This window comes from Pararge aegeria, chromosome 21 (assembly GCF_905163445.1).
Source record: "Pararge aegeria chromosome 21, ilParAegt1.1, whole genome shotgun sequence".
NCBI classification, from domain to species: Eukaryota; Metazoa; Arthropoda; class Insecta; order Lepidoptera; family Nymphalidae; genus Pararge; species Pararge aegeria.
In genome coordinates, this window is record NC_053200.1 from 5,822,710 (window position 1) to 5,847,654 (window position 24,945).

General features: G+C 35.8%; 1 protein-coding gene across 3 annotated transcripts in view; it reads right to left on the reverse strand.

Annotated features, from left to right (window-relative positions):
• LOC120633005 (high affinity cAMP-specific and IBMX-insensitive 3',5'-cyclic phosphodiesterase 8) overlaps positions 1-24,945 on the reverse strand; it is a 260,512-nt gene that overhangs the window by 47,367 nt on the left and 188,200 nt on the right. For all 3 annotated transcript variants that reach the window (XM_039903026.1, XM_039903027.1, XM_039903028.1), the window contains one exon: positions 12,512-12,571. In XM_039903026.1, coding sequence (XP_039758960.1) covers positions 12,512-12,571 — 60 coding nt within the window. The remainder of the gene's footprint in view (positions 1-12,511; positions 12,572-24,945) is intronic.

A 24,945-nucleotide genomic window follows, 5' to 3' on the forward strand; every position in this document is an offset into this window, starting at 1 on the left:
GTTTGCGTCTAGTCTAACAGTTAATAATGTATGTTTAATGTTATAATGGCAAGCAATAAAATATTATAGATAGTCTACGCTCGGGAATTAGATAAACCCCTGTAATATCAGTCGTAAGTTGATAAATAAATAAATAAATACTTCTTGTCCATAATTTCGGCCAAGAACTATTTATATTTAAACAGCATGGAAGTAAAGAAACACTTGTACCACTCATACATTTAATTTCATACATCACATGACGATTTAACAGACGGTAAACAAAAACATCGTTAGAAAACCTACACGCCTGCGAGTTGTCCGTAATGTTCTTAAAGGCGTGTTAGCGTGGTGTCTACCTTTGTCAGCGCGGTGGACTTCGATATATTCTCTTCTCTCTCTCTGGAAGAGAGCCGTGCCATAGAGTAGGCCCGTAATGGGTTGATAATGAACTCTTTGTTGCATTTTGTGACGTATCATTCAAGGTTTCCAGATTTACTTAATAGTATAAAACAAGATAAAATTCTTCTCAAGAATCAGAATATATTTACTTAAGTCCAGTGGCTGGATCTGCAAACTCAACATAATAACTCTATTGGAACTCTAAACACAATTTCAACTTTTCCATCCCGTCGATTCTTAAAAAAATATACAATGACGGACTTACATATAACTACGTGTATTATTCTCTATGAGACGTGAGACGGTAAATTGGTTCTGCTTTTACATTACGAGGTACGAAACCCTAAAAAGGCAATTAATTATATGAGCTGAATCGATGGGTCTAATTAGTTTCAACACGGTATAGAAAAGGATCACTAAATCGTTTAGAAATACGGATTGGCCGAAATTGCCTCAGCCACATCTCACTCAATTAAAGTAAAACCTGGGATTTAGTTTATTTGCGAGGTGAGAGTGCTTTAGTAGTGAGCTTGTATCTATTCACAAAGCTTAGCTACAATTGCAAGGTTGTAGTTCTATTATGTAAGATTATCCCTTCACTTTTCGAACAAGTAGAACCTAATTCTGTTGTGCAAAATTAGATTCCTCCACTAAAATCGTATATAATCGAGTCGTTTACTACTAAATTAAAATACCCGATTATTTATTTATTTATATTATATACGGTAGCCGATGCGCATTATAAAATTCAAAGTAAAAAAATCATTATTTCAAGATATAGCTTAGGCACAGTTACGAGATATCCATGCAATAAAAAAAATAAAAAAATCGAAACCAGAACACGCTTAGCCGGGTATTCTTTGAGCTATCACAATCTCGCATTGCCTCTTAAAACTATATAAGAACAATCTACTGATAGGAATAATTCATTCCAAAACTTATATTTTAATAATTTCTAATACCCGCGACTTTGTCCGCGTTTTTGTCAGGATTTAAAAAACCCTCTTTTTTTGTGCCGTTAGTTTCCCTGGTATTAAAATAATTCTATGATCGTGTACAGTATGCAAGCTATAAAGAAAATTGCCAAGATTGGTTTAGCTGTGAAGCCATGGCCAACCATATTAATACAGTAATACCCGGACTTACGCGATAGGTGGGACCAAGAGATAGCCGTGTAAGTAGCAATCTTGAAAGTCGGGGTTCAACCTTGGGCTACCCAACACACAACAGTATTTTTTCGTTGCTTGGTAGCTTTACACGACTCATTTTATTGACATAATTAACGATAACCAATAATGTACTACGATGCGTACGTAAAAAAATTAACAAAAAAACGTCCGAACTTGGATGCGCGCGATAATCAAAAAGAAAAACCGCGTATTTCAGAAAACGCCTAAAACGGGAAAGCGTATGTTTGGGTAATACTGTATTCTCCTTTGCAAACTTATAAAAATATTCTGTTTATAGGTCGCTTACTATGGGCCTCATAAGTAGGCAAAGTCACTCAGCTCAGCTATGTTGGGAGTATCCCTACGTGATCAAATCAGAAATGAGGAGATCCGTAGTCTTAAGAACCATAGTTGAAGTGGAAATGGGCGGGCCACATAGCTCCACCGATGGACGTTGGGGCTTCAAGGTGCTGGAATGGCAACCCCGCACAGGTAACGCAGCGTTGGCCCCCAACGAGGTGGACAGACGAGCTGTTAGCAGGAAACAAGCGGCCCAGGACTGTGGATTTTGGAACTCTACAAAAGACCTATGTCTAGCAGTGGACTTCAATCGGTTGAAGTGATGATAACAATGACGTCTCTCTCCAGGATTTCATCAAGAAGATGCAGCCTTTGCTGAACAAAGGTAACAATCAAATAAACTAACAGAACAGATAAACTTTGACCGTATTGTGAGATACCTTATCCATAGGAGAGATAAGTATTATTCTGTCTTCTACGCCGTAGTGAACACATCTTAGTACGCATAACATGATGTTCAAAATAGACAATCACGAGACATTTACTATAGATAAAAAAATTATCTCAAGATTAGGTGGTTATTTAATTCAGTAGCGTAAACATGCTTAATATACTTTTAATTATTTTTAAGAGACTATCATTTTTTTACATTGTATAGAATAAGGATAATGAACTTTGACTTTAAAGCGAAGCCATATAACGCAAGTTTGCGTCTTTGCTAGCTGCGACAGGTTGCTTGTAGATATCTTTGTAGAGCGATAAAGCCACCTTTAAATCTCTTCTATCCTTCTGTGTCGATAGGGTGGTGAATAAGCCCCCAAAAGCTTTTGCTTTGCTATTTTTTTTTTTCAAAACTTACCTATGTCATAATATTTTTATATCTTCGCAAATTATATAAGCTCGGTTGAAATCAGTTTCAGGCAAAAAAAATAAAGGCTTTCTACTTTACAAATTGTTTTTTTTAATTGTTTTTTTAATTGTTTTTTTTAATGTTGTATATATATTACATTTACCCGAAGCGAATCAAAATAAATAGACATAGCTAACCCATTTATCGGTGCACGGATAAAATATATCCGTAATACTAAATATTCGAAATGCACTGTGTTAAAGAGTATGGCCATAATCAACTTACAGTGTATTTCAAATGCAAATACGGTTAAAATTTCCGATAACTTAATACGTACCTTAAATGTTTTTACTATTGTGTCGGTAATATAAAATAAAAATAGCAAATTGGTAAAGTACCACTAAGACACTTTTTTATAGTAATCATTGACAGACCAAACACATAGCCTCGCCCTCGGAGTACCTGAAAGGCCCTCGCCTATAAACAGCAAAACTTCGCAGGGCATGCAATGAACTGTGGTGCAACGTGCCGCCCTATGTCTATTAACCTAAGGCGTGGGGGTTAAGCCTCATTTGCCTGTAACTACATCGGCTACCAAGCCCTTCAGACCGGAGCACAGCATTGCATCAAGCCCGCTTAGCGGCAGATATAAGCTTGGTGGTAGCTCTTCCCAGCACCAGCTCGATCATTAAAAGGTCTACTATTACGAGGACTAGTTGACTTTTTACTCTGTTTTTAACACGCTTTTATTAGCTTCACCTGTATGTTTGTATGTATGTTTGTAACCGACTTCTTTGGACGCTATTTTGACCCACTTTAAACGGTCAGATTTCGTTCAAACTTTGTAGACATATCGAGGACCGATGACAATACACCAATTTGAGAAGATTTTATAAATTTAAAATGCATATAAAACTTTTCGGAACCAACAGGATTTGAACCTGCGACTCTCGGGCAATCGCGCCCTGAGCGCTTTCACCAATTAAGCTACGGCTCTCCTACCATCGCTTTTTTTACAATAAAATATATATATTTTTTATTCACACTATTATTAATTTATATTTATTGAAATTTTTAACACTATTCTTAATTTAAATTTATTAAAATTTATTTTCTATTATTTAGTTCGGTTTTGTATAAAAAACGTGTTTTTTAGTTTTTTTTAAACTATTATTTATTTACATTGTGACATGGCCTAAACTTTGTTGAAACTCCTTGAGGATTTTAAGGTAATTCAGTATTTGGACGAGGAATTTCGATAAGACAATGAATGGAGAGGAAATTATCACAATATATTCCGCACAACGAGCGCGGCGTTTATTTTGTAAAATTAAACGTTTACCATAAATAATTTCCATCATAATATTGTGTTATAATTTTGAGAATAATTTTCATCGTAATATTTAGTTTCATTAAGTAAGTGGTGCTACTTGAGCGTAAACAATAATGGAAATTCGACGATCTCATAAAATATAACAACGCTTAAGTGGCCCATTGTTATTTTGTGTAATTTGAATAAGATACTGTCCATTATTATTGCGACCGCGTTAATTATAGTGTCCTTATTTTTGCGTGCGGAAATCTTCATGAATTAGGGAGTTACGGCACACTTTGGTATTTTGGACCCCGACTAATAGTAATACCCCATCGTATTTGGCTAGGGGACGGGAACGATTTCCAGCACATCCGCGATGGAGAAAGCGGCACGGGCCGAGACAGATCCTCAGGCGAGACATACTAGCACTCTAGTATGTCTCGCCTGAGGATCTGTGACCTTAAAATCTTCGAAGTAACACCAGAAACACAGGATGCGTCTTCCGAACAAAGGACTCATCTCCATCAGACGAATAATGTCCCACATCCATTACCTAGAAGTCCTCATTAGAAGAAAGAAATACCCCAACCTAAAAATTACCGAAGCCTGTCCCTCTTGTTTAGATGCCTGAGGAACCCCTTGTATTCTTCCCGAATATCTACCAACCACGCCAGCCAATTGCTGTCCCGTTCTATATATCATGTGATAGTAAAAAAATTACTATCACATGATATATATCATATATATCATGTGATAGTAATTTTTTTAATACCGTAGTAAAATACTCACCGCGCCAAGTGTTGTTGGACTTCTACCGATCAAAGAACAAAGACCAAAAGATGGTGTTTCAACCAATCGCCTGGTACCTGGGCCAATTATTGTTTACCCACACCAAAACAGTTGGATGGACATCTCATCGGCCTAAGTCTTTTATTTTCCTCCTGCTGGGCACGGGTCTCCTCTCTCATGTGAAAAGGATAAGGTATACAGGATACTGTTTAAACCCGACATTAAGCTCGGTTCCTTTGGGAGAGGGGATGAGTGTTTGACGATTTTACATAACTCCGACAAATTATAACCGATTTAAATAATTATTTTTTTACTATATAGTTTATAATATGTTTTTAATTTTGCCCAAACTGTGGTTGGAGATAGAGGACAGAACTCCTCAGTGGACAGCAGCAAACCGCTCATTTAAGACTTAGCGATACTGAATACTTTAAATTTATTTAGATTTACAACTAAATTTAATGCCACATCAAAAAAAAACGCAGACGAAGTCGCGGGTAATAGTTAGTCTTATATATTTGGCAGAAAACGTGCCATACGATTTACAGGTTCAAGATACCTGATGTAGCTGAAAAAAGTCAAGTAACACCATTCACCCTCTAATGCAGGTAGGCGGGCTTTTACGATTATTATCACAAGGTGGTGATAACAATCGGCATCGAAGGTTCAACGTGCTCTCCAAGGCATCAGAGCCGCGGGAGGACAAAGCCTATTTCCTAACTCTTGACTGGGACTGAGAATTCCGATCATCCAACTTTCTATTTGTTAAACTCAACAGTTAGAATATTCAGGAGCTTCTGCAGATTTATTTTCCGAGGTGGGATTCATTATACAGAATGTTCCTCAAATACTGGATATTTTATCGTGCAGTGTTCTATTAGTAAGTGAATAAAAGCTAATCGGAGTTCTGGATGATTTTATGACTTGCCAAGTGTAACTTTGTCGTGCGAAACTTGGGAAAACTCGTGCGGTAGTTATGGTTCAGCTTATGAAGCTAATATCACTTATTTCTTGGTCTTATAGCCGCATTAATTTTATTTATCACTGATATCGAGTTAGTTTCATCTTCTATTTTTATTATTACAGTTCCTTGTTATTGTGACTACCTAAGGAAAACTCGGCGGCATTTTCATTATTTCAACAAGAGTGGAATCTATCGTTAATATATTATGCAAGCTATAGATATACAAAGTATTAATTAACCCACTCTTATCGACTTCGATATGAGATTGCATTCCAAGTCACTAAGAATTTAAAGCAAAGACGTAACCGCATCCCACGTGTTATAAATTATCCAACTACGCATTCAATTCGCGATTGAAACCGAACTTTTTACTCGAAAATGGTCATCATCATCGTCATATCGACTGTTGGACGTCCACTCCAGCAGTGTGCAGCATATATGTCTTTTGTAGGAAGTTCCAAATTTCATGGCCTTGTTCTGCTTGCGTCCAGCAGCTCCCTGATACTCCTCTGACCTAGACAAGAAGGTCTTTCCACCTAGAAAGTGGTCTACCATGTCTTTGTACACATGTGACTTTGGTTCTTCTACGGATCTCCCAACTTCCGGTGACTTGAACCTTATTTTAAGGCCCATTGTTAAAAGGGTACAGTCTAAACTTTACAAAATAAAGTGACTGATTTAACATGAAAGTAACAGGTATATACAGGTACCGTATGTCACCATACGGCACCTGTATATACTTTTAGGCAGATCAGAATCCAGTTGCCACCACCCTTTTTCTACCCATGGATGTCGTACGAGGCATATTAGGGTATGTAAGGAGAACGGGCAGCAGTGTCCTCTGTGCTACTACAACAATCTGCTGCTATCACCAACCCTGCCATTGTGATTATGGACAAATCCCCGCGTTGGGGGAGGCCTATAATCCACCAGTGGACTGTAATAGGCTATTAATGATTGAAATTGGTGAAGAGGTATAGCTACGAGCACTCTGTCAAGAGTGAGCGGCTTAGAAGAATATATGTGTTCGGTTATGTGATTCGGTCGACACAAACGTCACAAGACCGCAAAATCTGCAAGGAGGACCTATGTCTAGTATGCTGAATAGTTTGAGATGAGTCAACGCATATTTTCGATAGGTTTATTCCAAACTACGATTAAAGCCCATAAGCTACCTGTCCTAGCAATATCGTAAACAAGATACGCCGCAATATATCGGTGTATTAATATTAGAGTACATTATAAACATAAAATTTTATGGAGCTATATACGTCACTCTTATCACGTTATATTGGTTTAAGTACGCAATTTCGTCGGGCACACTGACATGCTATATGTAAGAGAATGGAGTTCAATCTACAGACTGTTAAACAGAACATTTTTTTCGTTGTTACTTTTTTCAAACAATCAACTATTTTTTAATAAGGTGGGAGTGGAAGAAAAGATCTGATGATTACTTTCACAATCAGATTATGTCATATTTATTTACAATTTTAGAAGAAATATATGTGTAGAGTCGATGTTTTGATACCTGACGGGAGCTTAATTTGTTTTTTATTCCACTACAATCTATTATGGCATCCATGACTGCAAACTCATCTGGCAGTCTCAGATGGTGACGGGTTCAACTGCTTTGGGGTAAGGCAGTTATATTGAAGCCATACCCATAATCCGTTTTTACGCGACATCGTACCGGAACGCTAAATCGCTTGGCGGCACGTTTCTATCTATCCACGTATTACCACACCAGAAAAATCTGAAATTTTAAATTCCTAATTGCTTCCTCCAGGGATCGAACCCGAGACCTCCTAAACTTCACAGCGCTCACTATTGCGGTAATGTGGTCGTTAAATATGAACCAATTGACATCTTGTCAAATGACCACTGTGCTCTACGAAATGTGTGACTTTACCGACGCAAAGTCACGTTACCTGTCAACTTTGACGGATAATCGAATGATATTGCTTATCTCAAGTAACGTCATTCAATTATCTGTCAAACTTGCTCCGACCGTCCGAGAGTAACACTGAGTAATTTGCATGAGAACTCCTATTTTTGGTGATCTATCCCTTCTACGAACGATGGATGAATTCTACAAAAGATGCTATCCGTCCATAGGTTGAAATAAAAGTAAAGACAAAACATAGCTTGCGACTTCAAAATTTAAAATAATCTTGCTAGGATGCCGGTACTTTATCAATTACTAGCTGTTGCTGTTAAAGTATTCAGCATCGCTAAGCCTTAAATGAGGGGTTTGCTGCTGTCCACTGAGGAGTTCTGTCCTCTATCTCCAACCACAATCATCAGATCTTCATAAAGTTTGGGCAAAATTAAACACATATTATAACCTCTTTAGTACAAAAATAATTATTTAAACCGAGCTTAATGTCGGAATAAACAGTATCCTATATTACTTCTAACACTTCCAAGAATATGTGTACAAAGTTTAATGAGGATCGGTTAAGTAGTTTTTGCGTGAAAGCGTAACAAACAAACTTACATCGACATTTATAATATTAGTAGGGATAGGGATTATGTTGCGCATAATGCGCTGAGGGGCAACTAGATTTAATTTCACCCTAACCTTTCTACCATCGAACTTCGTTGGGTCGAAAGGGTCGGCACCGTTACGTAGTTGATATTCCATCGGCACGTACAGAGCGTTTTCTTCCTCGTTTTAAATAAGTACCGAGATGGTTTGAAATGCCTTTCTAAGTTCTGTTTTTCCCGCTACCTATAATATGGGTTAAGTCAAATCAAGAGTGACTATGCAATCTTTTAGGCAAGTGTGCTTCACCTTTTTGGTAGTAGCTAAGCTAAGCGCTCATCTGGTAAGTACTACCATCATTGCTTCGTCTCTCTCGTTGTCTGAAGGTCATGATTGCCGGTGTTATTACAGCCACATCAGGCTTAACGATCACGCCTCAGATTCTGCCCCGACACGTCCCTGACAACCCGGTCGACGACATAACGACGGACAACGCTTTTTATGCTACACACCGACTATACTACTACAACACGGCGTCTTAGCGAACGAAGACGAGGTCCCCGATTTCTTACGTCACCTGGACGTGGGCTTTATCCATGGCCGCGGACTAATCACCTTCCCATTAGTCGACAAACTCCAACGTCCGCCTAAACCGAGGTCCAATGCCCCAAGGAGTACGTCCGCCCGATATTACTCGAGCCCTGGGGCTCAAAACCCTTTATCAGGCGACGATCCGCGCTCGCTTCGAAACCCGGTGACGCTATCGAAACCCGTACGCTGCTAACATTCCGAATCTCCACACACACACGCATCTCAGATTGATGGACACAGGGCGACTCTCTGTTAGACTTGTTGCTTGCATACCCTACGAAGTGTTACTCTGTTTAAAGTCGACTGTTGTCTACTCATTACTAGATGGGCTATCTGTTGGATCAATCAATTATGACTACTAAATAAAACAGAATTAGTTACCAGTGGTTTTCAAGCAATCAAGTGCTAAACAACAATTATTCAAAAAAATTTGCTTTATTTTCATAATATATCATGAAATTCCTCAAAGTAACGCTTGCTTTTATCCAACATTTAACAATTATTCATTCTAAAGTCAACATCTCCTAAGGATGCTCCGGTGTCAGAGAGAAACGTACATTGCCGAAGATCTGTTTGGTGTGGAGTATAAAGTTTGAGTATAAAGATTTATTTTTTTAGATGATTCTCCTGCTTTTCGCGGAGTATAGTTAATTAAGCTTCTTTTTCATAATAATATAATGAATAATGACTTTAGGATGAATAATTGTTAAGTCAACATCTCCTGAGGATACCCCTGATGATATAGCAAATTAAGCTTCATTTTCATTTACCATAGATTGAAAAAAATGGATTTCCGCAAAGAACCGCCTGCTTCTATACCATATTTGCAAAGACATTTAGTTAAGTTATAGAAAACTTAATAATTACAGCTTTCAATGTCTTGACAAACTAAAATAACTGTTCAAAAATATGTAGGTTTAATATGTAATTCGTTTGGATATGACTGTAAGCGTAGTTATTATTATTTAGATAACGGTACGAGAGGCTTAATCCTTAATTTAGAAAGGCGATGCCTTTGTATTCCGTCGTCTTATTGACTTAAACATGAAGCAATGTGGAATGGAATATAAATGAAAAAGAATTTGTACGCTTCCTCTCTTATTACTTTAAATATATTTACCCAAATGTAGGGATGATAAAATACCAAAAATAATTATGTGCGACTGAAGAATATGTACAGTATACATATCTTATATATCTTACTAGCGTACCCAGCCCGCTTCGCCGGACTAGATTTTGCTTTATTATATTTAAACAATAAACTTACATCATTAAATTTTTAATTTAAGTCTCATAATATATTAAATTATTTATTTCTCTCTGTATTCATTCTCTTCTCGAGCGGGTGAAGATCATTATCTACACCCATGTACACCCAACAATAGAATATCATCATAGTAAATAAAAGCTGTATTTGACAGTTCAAAAGTAGGAGTGCTCCGATCGTCACCAAACTTTACAGGATTACTCGCCAGGTCAATCCGAAGAATCCCTGAAAGTTTCATTGAAATCGATCCAGCCGTTTCGGAGCCTATACGAACATACCCACACATTTTCTTTTTTTATATATATAGATATATATTTTTTTGGATATTAAATTCTATGCATAATTAGATCATAACCGACAAAATAAACTGAAAGTAAGTTGATATTAATCATTCAATGAATTAAATGGATCAAACAGTGATTTCCATTGCACTCATTTTATAGGATGTACCACCGCCGATGCACCGAATTGTTTTTTTTTACTTTAATATTAGTAACTTTTTTTCTATTTTTAGGTTTTATATTTATGAATGTCGCTGAAATGGGTCGCTGTTGTAAAATGTAAAATATATATTTTTATACTAGGTGTCCATGTTCTTTGTCCGCAAAACAAGGAGTGAATGAAACTGATGCCTATTGGGAGTTCAAAGTATCAAACGAGTTTTTAACTTCTAGTTACGATAATGTACGGAAATTACTAATTTACAATAACTGCGGATTAATTGGAAACTTACAATTAAAACTTACAATATAAAGCAGTTACACTTCTGAAGTGATGTTACAATTTTTCTTATTTCACTACAAGTTAGCCCTTGACTGCAACCTCACTTGCTGGTAACGGGCTTACCTGTTAGGAGTATGGCAGTTATATTAAATCCATACCCATAACAGGTAAATCGCTTAGTGGCACATCTGTTTGAAAGATCACAGAAAATCCCGAAATTGAAAATTTTTAAATGGCTCTGCCGGGGATCGTACCCGGTATCTAACCACTTAAAACCCCCTGAGTTTACTATTGCGCCAAGGAGGTCGTAGAATCCATTGTCCGTCAAAATAAACAAGATGAATGTTATTCACAACATAATAAATCAAATAAATAGGTACTAGCGAAGTTTTAAAAGAAAAGTAAATAAACTGATATGAATTAAGTCCATTTATAAACTTTGGCTTTTGCCTCGTGAGTAAACTTCCTAAGTCAGATAAGACTTTAAAGTTAAACTGAGACGGTGCCATATTATAAAGTTTTGCTGTGATGTATTAGCGGAGTTGTGATATCTGACGTATTTCATTAAGCTCAATCATTGGTGCGAATACACACCTCACAATCACCTGGTGGTTTTAATAATAAAATAACGAACCATCTTCCTATTCAAAATTCAAAAATTCAAAATTTCAAAATCTTCAGTACGAGTTATAAAAAACTTAAGAATAGGCATTGTAAGAATTTTAAAAAGCCTACCCTTAATTATTTAAAACTCGTACTGGAGATTTTCTTTATTTTATATCATTTATCTTACGCTGTGCACACCTTCTATGCACGCCACTGCATGAATGATATAAAAACTTAGGTATGAATTGCTCTAACTTCATAGCACAACATTAACTGGAGTGGAAGATGGCGATAACAAAAAAAAAACCTGGCTAAGATTCTTATGGGCTCCTCTTAGACCAGGGCGCGTTTGGAACCCTCCTAGCTTTAGTTTTAAGTTGACGAATGCAGTTATCTGTGGCCCTCGGTTTTACACCCGCCACATTTTTATTTTACTTCAGTAATATCACTATGCTGAATAAATTGTGTGTATCTTAGATCGTGTTAAGACCTAATATTAAGGTATCAGAAGGACTATATGCATCAAGCCATGACTGAATGTTAACAAAACGTTAACTAACAATGGTTTAAAATAAAATTTAAATAATACATTTATTTAAGGTTGAAGTGGATTAAATAAATACTGCGAGTCAATTCAAGTTGCTCTAGGATTTATGATCGTTATCTATTAAATATCACATTGACAACTTTAATTTACATAAGACTTCTACAGCTCCGGAAGCCTGTACCAGTTTTAATTTGTAATACTTACCTGTGCTACGTAATTAATTATTTCATTGATTATGCCTTAATTGGCTCAAGATTGAAATGTTACTTTTCCTTTTGAGTCTCGTATTTTTGTCTAAATCAAACCAGTTATCATTTTTCATGTGGAAAAATAGCGATATTTATATTATGATGGACATGTTATAGCCACACTCTGCAACAATGCTGCTTAGCGGTAGAAATAGGCATGGCGATTGTACTTCCCTGACTTGCTTTATTTATACTCCAACTTCCTATACCAAAGGCATTCGAGCTTCACGCACGCTGGTGCGTAATAAATAATTTAACTATTTGCAGACTCACCTCTTTTTGACGACGGCAATGAGAATTATGTGCTGGGTGTTCTTCATACCCCGAATCGCTCTGAAACAAAAAATAAAACAACATTTAGGGCCGTGTTTTAAAAAAAATTAATACAATATTAAAAATTATCGTTGTTATCACTAAATATCGAGAAAAGCTTTTTAAATTCATTGATTGTTAATATAGATTCAAATCCATTTACATTACCCATACATATATGCATACATTGTGAGCATTTCTTGCTTATAACAGTGACTTAGATTATAGTTCCAATGTTCATTAATTATAATATGCTATGTAGCGAAATTGTATCCTTTTCGTTAAATTTTTACTTAAAATTTTTCTATATGTTTATGTGGTGCCAAAAAGTGTATTCATTGATTCATTCATATATTTATATTATTATCTAAACAATACGAAAACACAAAAAAAAAATGAAAAATGAAAAATGTCGCGAGTGCGAACGACGCGGCGCGGGTGCCCCTATATCTGACTTAATAAAAGTAAAATACAAAATAAAACATCAAAAATACCGAATCCATGAAAATGCATCGGTTTTATAATTAATCAATGCATTGTAATATATTCTCTATATAACACTGCTTGTACTTACTTAATAAAACCTTTGACTGTTTTTATATCATCGTTATTACAAGTCGTCCATCTCTTATTATTTTTTATTTTATTTGGTAAAAGAAACGAGAACATGTTTTACCAGAGCCGCGGGGACCAATTACCTAGTTGTATCAAAAAACGGTGTTAGGTAGGCAAATACATTCAGAGAATATCTCAAGAAACTTGTATATTCTAACGAAAATATTACTTAATTTGATATTGGTTCAAAATAAATAAATAGTTGTTGAATGAATAAAGAAAAAGGATAAGTTTAATAATAAAATTAAACTTAACAATTATACATTATCACTTAACAATTATCACTTAACAATTATACATTGTAAAGTCAACATCTTCTGAGGATGCTCCGGTTTGGGAGCGAAACGTGGGTATAGGGTAAATTGCCGAAGATCTGTTTTGTGGAGTATAAGGATTGAAGAATTTATAAATTACAGCATACAGATTTTCCTGCTTTTCGCGGACTTTAGCAAATTAAGCTTAATTTTCATAATAGATAAATAATTACACAATATAAAAACTCTTATATTTATTTCTTTGAATATCTTTATTGCGTAGTAAAGGAGAAATTAAAAATATACTAAAAAAAAAAATTAAAAGCAAAAGGCGCCTTTATCACTAAAAGTGATCTTTGCCAGGTAACCTTAACGATAGTACACAGTAATACATGAGAGACGGGAAATCGCAATTACAATAAACTATACATAAATTTACACACTAAAGTACATACTACTAATAACTAATAATACTAATACATTTCTATTTATCTATAAATAAATAAATAAATATACTACGACAATACACACACCGCCATCTAGCCCCAAAGTAAGCGTAGCTTGTGTTATGGGTACTAAGATAACTGATGAATATTTTTTTCAATGAATAATATACATAAATACTGATAAAATACATATAAACACCCAGACACTGAAAAACATTCCTGTTCATCACACAAACATTTTCAAGTTGTGGGAATCGAACCCACGGCCTTGGACTCAGAAAGCAGGGTCGCTGCCCTCTGCGCCAATCGGCCGTCAATCTATCTATCTATGGTTTCCATTGACGAGTTTCATACCCGGCATGCACCTCCAAGTTTTCGGAGTTTCTCGCGTTTTTAATTAAAACAATTCAATACCACTGGCTTTTACGATGAAGGCAACATCGTAAGGAAACCCTGACTGAGAATGCTCCGTAATGTTTTCGAAGGGTTGTGAAGTGGACCAATCTACACTTGGCCAGTACTGAGGACAACGGCTTAAGCAATCACTCACTCGCTAACATACAGACATTTTTCCTGTTGTTGGATTTATTTCGTCGAAATAGGAATATGATCTTCTGAGTGTTAAGCGAGAAAAATAACGCATCATAAACACGGAGAATACAATTTATCAAAAGAATTCCGCGGAAAATGTAACCTAATCCAATATTTATTATTTACTCGCTGTTGTTACTACACACACTAGCACACTTTCACATTTATAATATAAATATGGGTAGTATGGCTAGATCAAAAAAAACTATTTCTTCATTTTCCTTTCTAAAAGTAAATTGTGGATTTGTTCAGATAAACTAACTTTGCAAATTATTTTTCCATAAAATAGGTAACGGTAACAAAGGTTTACCGGTGCCATTGAAGAATAGATTTATAAGACGCAGCTGCTGTCGTGTTTTCTCATTCGCACAATGTCTGCTTTGCGTTATAATTGTACTTTTAAATGACTTCATCATCATCATCATCATTTCAACCAATTGACGTCCACTGCTGGACATCTCTTGGTCATGGTCTTTTGTAGGTACCACAATACACGGTCCTGGGCCGCTTGCCTCCAACGGCTCCCAGCGACTCGCCTGATGTCATCTGTCCACCTCGTTGGGGGTCGAGCTACGCTGCGTTTACCGGTGCGGGGTCGCCATTCGAGTACCTTAAGACCCCAACGTCCATCGGTTCTCCGAGCTATGTGCCCTGCCCATTGCCACTTCAACTTCGCGACTCGCTGAGCTATGTCGGTAACCCTAGTTCTCCTACGGATCTTCTCATACTCCAAGCGTAGGTCTCTCAAACGCCTAGTGAGTGACTCTGAGCCTTCTTATGAGGCCATGTCTCAGATCCGTAAGTCATCAAGGTAATAAGTTTAGTAAGTAATTACTTACTAAACTTATTATACTTAACTGAATTTGTTATAGAAACAATCTATCTAACTCAATGAAAAATAAATAAGTTGGCACCGGAGTTCATTCCAGCAATCATTCCAACAATTTATATTTACGAGGAGTAGTAATATGATTTAAGTTTTATTTCATAATTGGGATCTGCACAACTTGTCTTCTCCTTCCACTCACTTCTGTTAGCCATCATCTCGCTATTTATCCCTCTAAAAGGCATATCTTTAAACAATCCATTCATATCTTCTTAAGGTTTTCTTTATCGACTTCACTACATAAGTTATACTAAGGTTATCATTTCATCATTCATCATATTTCGTCATATTAAGGACATAATTTATATGTCATTCACTATACAGAAAAAAATTAAGGGCCTTGATTTTAGTTAAGGAATTTATTATTACTTTGGGACGAAGGAACAAGTTTTTAGAGATTGATTCTATGAAGGTCGTAATCACAAAAGGGATATCGTTAGAGACCTCGTCCCTGAAGTGCTGAAACGAGGGCAGGACAAGATTATTCCATCTCCATCGTTGATTTGCAAATATACTCCGATGTTATTGTAGATAGATTATTAGTGTACGAGCTAAAATTGTGAAATCTATAACTATACCAGGTTCGCAACCTTAACGGAAGCGGCAATATATTATTTGCTATTAGACTGAACCCGAATGGATGCGAGCTGAACATGATGAAATGATACATTTTCATGCGAGGAGGTTTTCAATGCGACAGAGTTTTTTGTTGTTGTATATTTTTTACGCGATTACTTCACCAATTATTCACCGCAATGTATGTCATACCTCAGAAGTAGTCCGCTTTACATTTGGTGAATTTCTATTTGAGAACGATCTTAGAAAGATCGAGGGAACTTTTTTATGTAATTTGAGTATTTTCTGTCGAAGAGCGCCATTTGGTCAAGTGAAACTGATTATGAAGATCACGGATAGCGATCGGAACTGTTGATTACGTGTGTGTAAATAAAAAGCGATTTTTTTTAGGATGCTGGTTTTGATAATGACCATAATTACAGAACTAAGAACATACAGAAACCGTGGACATGATTAATATTAATATTATTTATCACCATCCTACTCATTGTCAGCCTTCACAGGAGCGGGATAAAGAGTTTAAACCCTCCACGTAGCTCCATCACAGTTTGGCAGATTCGGACGATTATTATCACATGTTAAGTCATAATAACAGGTATGCCTGTTTGCCCATGAACGGGGTTAGAAAATTCCGGTAAATCAAGAATAGTAAAGACTGATAACATCAAGATAGAAAACTTATCTCTACGTCTCCACCTGTAAATCAACCCTTGACCTCGTTGCCTATACTCAAACATTCAAACCACGTTACATTATCAACAACATGACACACATACGCACCCTTGCACATACATTCGCACATTCGAATATTTCAACAGATTGTTCTATTTATTTTAGTTTCTCCTAGTTCGTATCTCTTAAACTTTTTAATTTTCAGGGTTAAGATTTGTAATCTATATTTGGCCTTAAATAAGCATTAAGTTAAATCCATAACCAAAATGATTTGCAACGCTATTTGAATTTCCAATGAATAAATAAACATGCCGAATTTAAAAAAAAAATAACTATTGTTAACGTATCATACCGAAACCAGGAAATGTTTTTTTTTTTATAAACAAATGAGGTCTACCCAAAGCAAATCTAATTCATGTATAATAACTCATTCCATTTTCCGCTAGTCAAGCTTCAAACACAATGTTTTCTTAAACACGTCCTCATTCATTATGGATAAAATCGTTTAACAAGTGCGATGAATTACCTCTTTCGACACGTTTATGAAAATAACGAAGGTTTACCTAATTTTTTTAATTTTTAGCATTTTGTAATACTAGATTAGCTTTATGTTACGTGTGTGATGCGGAAAGTACTTCCGTCATGCTTATTTCTGCCGCTAAGCAGCATTGCTTTGTTCCGGTCTGCAGGGCGTGGCTGCCCGTGTTATTACAACCTACTGGCACATAAGTAGTTTTAACTAAATTTGAGAATGGTATAAGATAACTGAACTTAACTTAAATCCAATTACCAGTTAATAAACAATTAATGAGCCGGAACTCAGTCATCGTTGACTGAGTTCATTCACCGTTCGTGTTCGATGTTTTGTTTACGATTACAGGGAAATCTATTAGAATCTATGGGATTAGCACACTGGATAGTTTTGTTGGCCACCACGGGCTTCAGGCTCAAAGCTTTGGCATTGCTTTATCAAATTACCTTATAACAGCAATTTGTAACAAATGTAAAACTATACTTTTTAAAACTTAAACTATACTCTGTCCGCCTGGTCATTATTTTATTAATGTTTGCAACTTGGCATTCAAAAATCTAATAATTGGTAAAATCTACAAAATTAGAAATTAGTTAAGCATGTTTTCGAAACTTTTAATGTATGCTTTAATCAAAAGATAAAAAGGTTGTTTACCTTTATTTCATTTCCTAAGTCGTAACAATAAGTAGGTAATCATTAGTTACGTTTACCTAGTGAATTGTAATTAGAACTTCAGCTATAAGTAATAATATAATTAGCACCTGCTTTTAATATTTCATAACCCGGGCCCAAGTTAACCTGACTCGCACGAGTCTCTGTCAGGTACCTTAATTATATGGACCATAACTTTCGACGTTTGTTTTCTTAGTAAAAAAACAACAGAATTTTATTTTATGAGCAGACAGTACAAAGAAGGCACTTCAGTTATTTGAATTATTTTTGGCATTACTGTTTCACTCCGCCTTTCAGAAAGAAATCATACCTAGCGGCGATACCCAACCTCGCGTCAGTGCTTTAATATTGTCGAGTATTAAATATTAACAAAGACGTGACGAATGTCTGGAAGCGTCTTATTATTTTTTCTTATGAATTTACTAGATAACCACTAAATAACTAATATTGTGTTTGCTACCTGTCAAGCAACGGCAACTACAGTTTTTCAAATGGTGCCAGCAGCGTTTTACTCAAGCCAAGCCTAAATATTCACCCACCCGCTTACTTTGCTGAGTACCGTCGGCACAACTCCGTATTTTCTTCCACTAACTTCAATAAGCCGACATCTCACTTTTCACTCATGTAACATGCATATCTTCTATCTCTCAATCCATTCATCTCTTCTCTGAACTTCCTTTAGTTCTTTTTCCTTTAAATCAATTATATAACATTCTTCTGGTAATATGACTTTCTAAGCGTTTCATAGCCATGCCATGCAAGTCCTCATGTATTCTGTCACTAGTGAAACTTTAATACTATCTTTATAAATTAACTAGCTGTTGTCTGCGTTCTTCTTCTACGTTTATAATGGTATTTAACCAACCTGTTGCTTTTTCTGCAATGAAAATTGTATTCTCCGTCCTTTCAACTAACTCTATCCCAAAAATCAAGTTGATTAGTTGATAAGTTAGGGAAAAACAAACAAACAAATAACAACACTTGCTAGCCCACAATATCCTCATTATATCAATATCCCGCCTTTTGTATACTGATTCTGGCTGTGTTTTTTTAAATCTTCTTTTTTTTCGTATGCAAATAAAGAGTATAAATAAAATAAAAAATGTGTTACATGCCACTGGTAATGTGTCAAGAATAGTAGAGTGTACATTTTCCTATAGAAAAAAAAATCTGAATTAATCTGTATTCCACCCACGAAGCTGTAAGATATGTTTAATAATTCAGCCCTTTTGTTGAAATGATCCTTAAAGCATGTGTTCATGGCTTCCGGCTATGCCCTTGTGAGCAAGTGTTCCCCTCAAATTTAGACATTGAGTTTATTATTATATCCTTAACGTTTTGTAATAGCGGGAGCTTCGGCTTCGCTTTTGGATGGACCGAGTTAGATCTTGGGCATGCACTTCTATCTTTTCGAAGTTATGTCTGTTTTTAGTTTAAATAATTGAAGTGAAGGGGAAACATCGTGATAGAGCAAGAGCTCGTGAACCCCAGACCTTCGTTATTTTATGAAAGCTGAAAGTTTGTCAGCGCATGCTGCCAGGTAAGAACGATGGCTCATTATTAAGTTCGGGTCGCCCTGACTTTGGCAGGCAAACGGTATTAAAGGTGTGTAAAATACCGATCTAACTTCATCCAATAATAAAGTGCGATTTTTTGGCATTATCTTCAGAATATTGTTAAAAATCACATTATTAGGGATTGCCAGACACTCCTGGCAACCCCTTAATGTTCATGAAAGTATATATAATTTTACTTACGACGAAGGTCTGGGGTTCACGGGCTCTTAGAGGCTCTTTACCATGAGAAAACCTACTTGCCTAAGAGTTCTCCATAATGTTCCCAAGGCATATGAAATCTACCAACCGCACCGTGGACCAACCGTACTTATTCTGAGAGAAGACCCGTACCCTGCAGTGGCCCGGAAATGTATTGATGATGATCCTCAAGTCAGTATAAGTATTATAATGTATTGGTGAACCAGAGAAAATAGTTATTTTATACACTCAGAGGATATAAACCTCACATTTAAAAAAAAAAAATTACAATACTCGTACTTTTCTCTTTCTAGTTTCTTTTCCTGAATCAATACAATATCATCCCCTATTTAACTATTAACATTATTAAAGATATTAAACGAACATTTTCGTGGTTAATCAACACTTCTTAAATATAGTCCAGTCCCGTCGTGACCACGATCCATGCAACTGGGTCGAAATATCGACAGATTCAAAAAAATTATCGTCGAGCTATATTTAAGAAATATAAACATTATTTCTTACCAACAGAAGAAAATTACGCGCGGTGATGTGTATCAGAATGTCAACACCCGAAATACCTAAAAGCTTTGTAACGAAATACGAAGAGAAATGTTGGGGAAAATATAGCACACGTCACCAATTTACCCGAGTTAATTTATGTGATGGCTTCTACAAATCGAGTCCTATCCTGATTTATTTCAATTTTACCTATGTAGGGTTGGCGCGCATGAGGTTTTTGTTATTAAATTTGCCACTTTTATAGTATTAAATGCCAATTTCATAGCTGAGGCATCTGCGTTGATCAGTGTTTGAAACCTCTTAAGTTCTGTTTGGTTTTCTACAAAAGCAAGAATATCTCCAGTATGATCGCCAGTATGGTTTCCTTTGTTTATCTCCAGTATGTAAGATATCTGTACCAGATTTACGTAATCTTAGCATTGAGTAAATAATGCTACATAGCCTTTAACACAGCTGACGTTCTTTATTTATTTAGTTCTAAAAATGTTTAGGCTAAAACACTACAAGTTACCAGAAACTCAAGAAAACAGTTACATTATAACTTATAAAGAGTACTAAGGTAAGATTTATCTTACGGTAGCTATCTCTGTTCGACAAAATATAAAATGTAATAATGTACATTACTGCATTTATACACGACATACCGTCCATTACCATTCGGGTAAATTAAGATGATGGGTTACGCCGATGTCTCCGACCCCTATTTGTATAATTTATTCATAAGTCTGGCGAAGCATTGACAAGCTTCTTCGATACGCAAACGTACTTCCATTATACAAATAAAGAGAAATATTGACCGAGTATAGAAAGAGAAAACAACGAATTGAAAATATCGACTCCGTCAAATGTAAAATTATATTATTTACTGTACATATTGTTTTATTATGCCTTTATTTATATGATAAACAGTGGTAACATATTATAACAATTTATTAAACTATGTCTAGAATGATATATCAAGAAGGGGGTGATAAAAGAATCCATTTTCAATGACCTTAATATGTATTGACTTTTAATTCAACGTTAAATTCAAATAAAAAAAATAATATAATTTATGTATTTTAAATAGCTTTATTCTACCACTTGTTTGTAAGGCAGATTCTACCGATAACAAGCAGAGAAATAACTCAGTTGCTCTTTTCCAATATTTTACAATTTATCAATACAATTATTATTTGTGAGAGAACGGCTTGCTTCCAAGCAACCTTGCCAATGTAAGTATATGCTAAAGATTTTCTAAAGCATTTTGATTCATTTAAATAAGCTCTGTAAAACGTTCTCAGCTTTTAGTATGACTGTCGGATTTCGAACAACACGCTTTATTAATTGTGTTAATTTTGCCCCCATTTGAGTGATCGTAATGGGATTCGTTGATGAGCAATTTAATTTGCATACCTATGCTTTTCCTTAACGTTTCGCGGAGGTTGAATTTTAAGAGAGAATGTTCACACTAAAGGCAATGTTTCGGGGACAAAATGTTTTCAATAAGCTGGAGGTTCTTTATCCCAGTTTTACAGTCGATTTGTTTGATGGTTACTGGCTTACATACCGTAATTTTGAATTAACTTAAATTATAGAGATTTTGAAAATAGAATGAGTCAATCGATATATAGACGACACATAAAATTTTCTTTCGCTAAAAAAACATATCGTTACTAAGTGATACTAAGCGGATTTTGTATTCTGCTTCTGTCTTAGTTATATATATTATTGAATAACTTCAAAAAACCAAGCCAAAATTTTATTTCAGCTACCGATTTTACATCATAGAAACCTATTCACAAGTCACAACGCTTGGACAGTTAATGCGGCTTTTATGATTTTAAGTTTTTTTTAATTAGTATTAGTAAGGTTATTAATAATACCGGAGCGTAGATGACCATTGCAACACTTTTCAGGTATTCCGCAATATTTTGTGTGGATGAAATATGTGAATGAAGGAGGCAGGACTTGGTCTTGGATCAAAATGTATTGGTCTTAGTTCTCACTGTGGGTATACTTGCAAATATCGTATTAATTATTATTATGGTTACAGTAAATGTGAGCTTAGAGTTATATACTTACTAACTTTTCCTTTAACAACGCATACCAATATTTAGCTAATAGATTGAAAAATTAGCAATTGAAATATATTTTTTGCGCTGGTAAATTCGTTCGAATCAAATCCTGAAATGCAGGAGCAGGAATGCGAGGATAGCCAATGAAATGAAATGTGAGCAACATAAACTTTGTATGTTTTTAGACGAATTTCACGCGTGCAATCCCGTTCGGGCTGCCCTAAAAACACTGTCAAATCGAGTTAAAACCAATACGCGAGCTAATGGAGAATGGCTTAGAGCCCTCGTCAATTTGGTAATGGAAAATCACTGCGACCTGATTTAATACAAAATGTATTGGATAGTTTTCGTGTAATAAGATCATCATCAGCCTATTTGATCCCCCTTAGCTGGACACACGCCACTTTTCTTGGCGAGAAGAGATGCCTAATAGGGCTATCTCTCTTATAATAGAGCAAAGACTCACAAAACTGCTTTAATGCTGATTGGAACGCTTATGAAACTCATTGCAACTTTTAGTAAAATATCAGTGGCTGAACGTGCTCGAACACGATCTCGCCGAAAGAAGGTCGAGGCCTAAACACTAGGCTAAAGTTTGTGATTGATAAAGTTAGCTAGTAAAGTTTATCAGTTTCAAATAAACAAACAAAGCTTTTCTCTTTTTATATTAAGCATGGACGTATCATCATCATATCCACCCATTACCGGTCCACTACAGAGCACGGGTCTCCTCTCACAATGAGAAGGGGTTAAGGCAGTGCGTATTGGTGGATGGAGCCCACCTTGGAAAATATAATGGAGAGAACTCTCAGGCATGCAAGTTATCTCACAATGTTTTTCTGCACCGTTGAAGCAAGTGCTATTTTAATTGCTAAAAACGCACATAAGTAACACAGAAAAGTAAGAGGTGCATGCTGGCAGTGGCGTTCATAGAGGGTATGCAGCGGGAATGCAGATTATATATGAAATGAAAAAAATCTCCAGTACGATTAAAAAAAAATTAAAGATGGGTATTGTAAAAGTTATAAAAAGCCTACCCTTAAGTATTTATAACTCATACTGGATGGAGATTTTGTTCCTTTCATTTATTCTGTCATTTCGTTGACGGCCGACTGGCGCAGTGAGCAGCGAACCTGCTTTCTGAGTCGTGGCCGTGGGTTCGATTCCCACAACTGGAAATTGTTTGTGTGATGAACATGAATGTTTTTCAGTGTCTGGGTGTTTATCTGTATATTATAAGTATTTCTGTGTATTATATTCATAACAATATTCATCAGCTGTCTTAGTACCCATAACACAAGCTACGCTAACTTTGGGGCTAGGTGGCGATGTGTGTACTGTCGTAATATATTTATTTAATATTATTATTATCTGCATACCCTGTGCATACCCTCTATGCACGCCCCTGTATTCTGGGATTCGAATTCACCCCCTCAAAAGTGAAGTTGAAGTCTTACCTACTGGGATCTCACCCCTTATAGACGTAGTATAGTCGTATAGATAAAGATAATATCCAAAACCGAAGGATGCTTGGAAGCATCCGCTTTCATCTGTTACAAGATAGGTAAATTAATGTTAAATTGTAAATTGTTAATGCTGGAGAGTAAGTACTGAGTTTCTTATCGCCTTCTTCTCAGTTAAGTCTTTTGGACTGGTCGTAGAGTCACAAAAAACAAACAGACTTGTTGTTTCAAAAGGGCTTAAAGAGCAACCTACATGAAATTAATGAATTTTGAATTTGTGAGGCGGACGGCTGACGGACATCACAAATATCTTAACTCTGAACTTAACTAAGATAGTTAGTTTTCGGAAATCCATCGCAGAGAACGCAATACCTAGAAATTTAAGATCTAAGGGAATAGAACACTTTCAGCCTTTACGAGACCAACGAGACAGGTCTCATTTTCACAGAAAGTAAAAAATCCCTTGCGGAAAAATTTGTTGCCTTTGGCCAAATCTGGCTATTTTAAAGACGCCACGAGTACCTACTAGCTACTTAGGCTGTATGCCCTCTGGGGAACTGTTTACAGGAATAATGTATTTTTATATTGTTAGCTTTAAATCCTAACCTTTTTGTTTTTATTTTCGCATTATTTCTTTTGATTCCACGTAAAGTAAGTAGGTTCCTAATTATCTATTTAAAATTTAAAGATTATTTGATTTTCTCTATGGTACAGTCAAATAACTGTTGGGTATTGAGTTTTTCAGTAAACAAATCTACGTGCCTATCTGCCTACCACACACCCTCAGCCTGTTATCGTCTCACTCCTACGTACAGGTATTGAGGGTTTAAGAGCATAAACTCACGACGCTACTGCAATGTGGATTGGTGGGCTTTAACGAATATTATCACAGCTGTCGATCCTGGTCATTGTCACTAACAGGTGATAGATATTTGGAGCATACTCTTAAGTCCTCTCTCCTGTTATAGTGTTTTTATACAGCATTTATAGGCTTATGATAATGATCCTGAAAGGTGTTCCTAAGGGTACGCAGTTAATGATTCGATAGCTTCAATAAAGCGTAATATATAATGACTTAAAAAAAAGGTAAATAAGTAGGTAGCCAGAAAACCCCTAAAAGATCGTAGGTGCGACTCGGGAATTTAATTCAGGACCTCATGGTTCGTACTTAAAAGTATTAACTACCGATTCCGTGTGCAGAAGTTCCGTGTTCTGTAACAATATTAATATAAGAAGTAAAAATAAACTTGTAGTGTAGGCTATATATATATATATACTTCTCCAGGCTGCATAAAATTAGAAATTCATTTAAGGGTAATTGTATATCTTTTAATAACAAATTAATAGGTGAAATC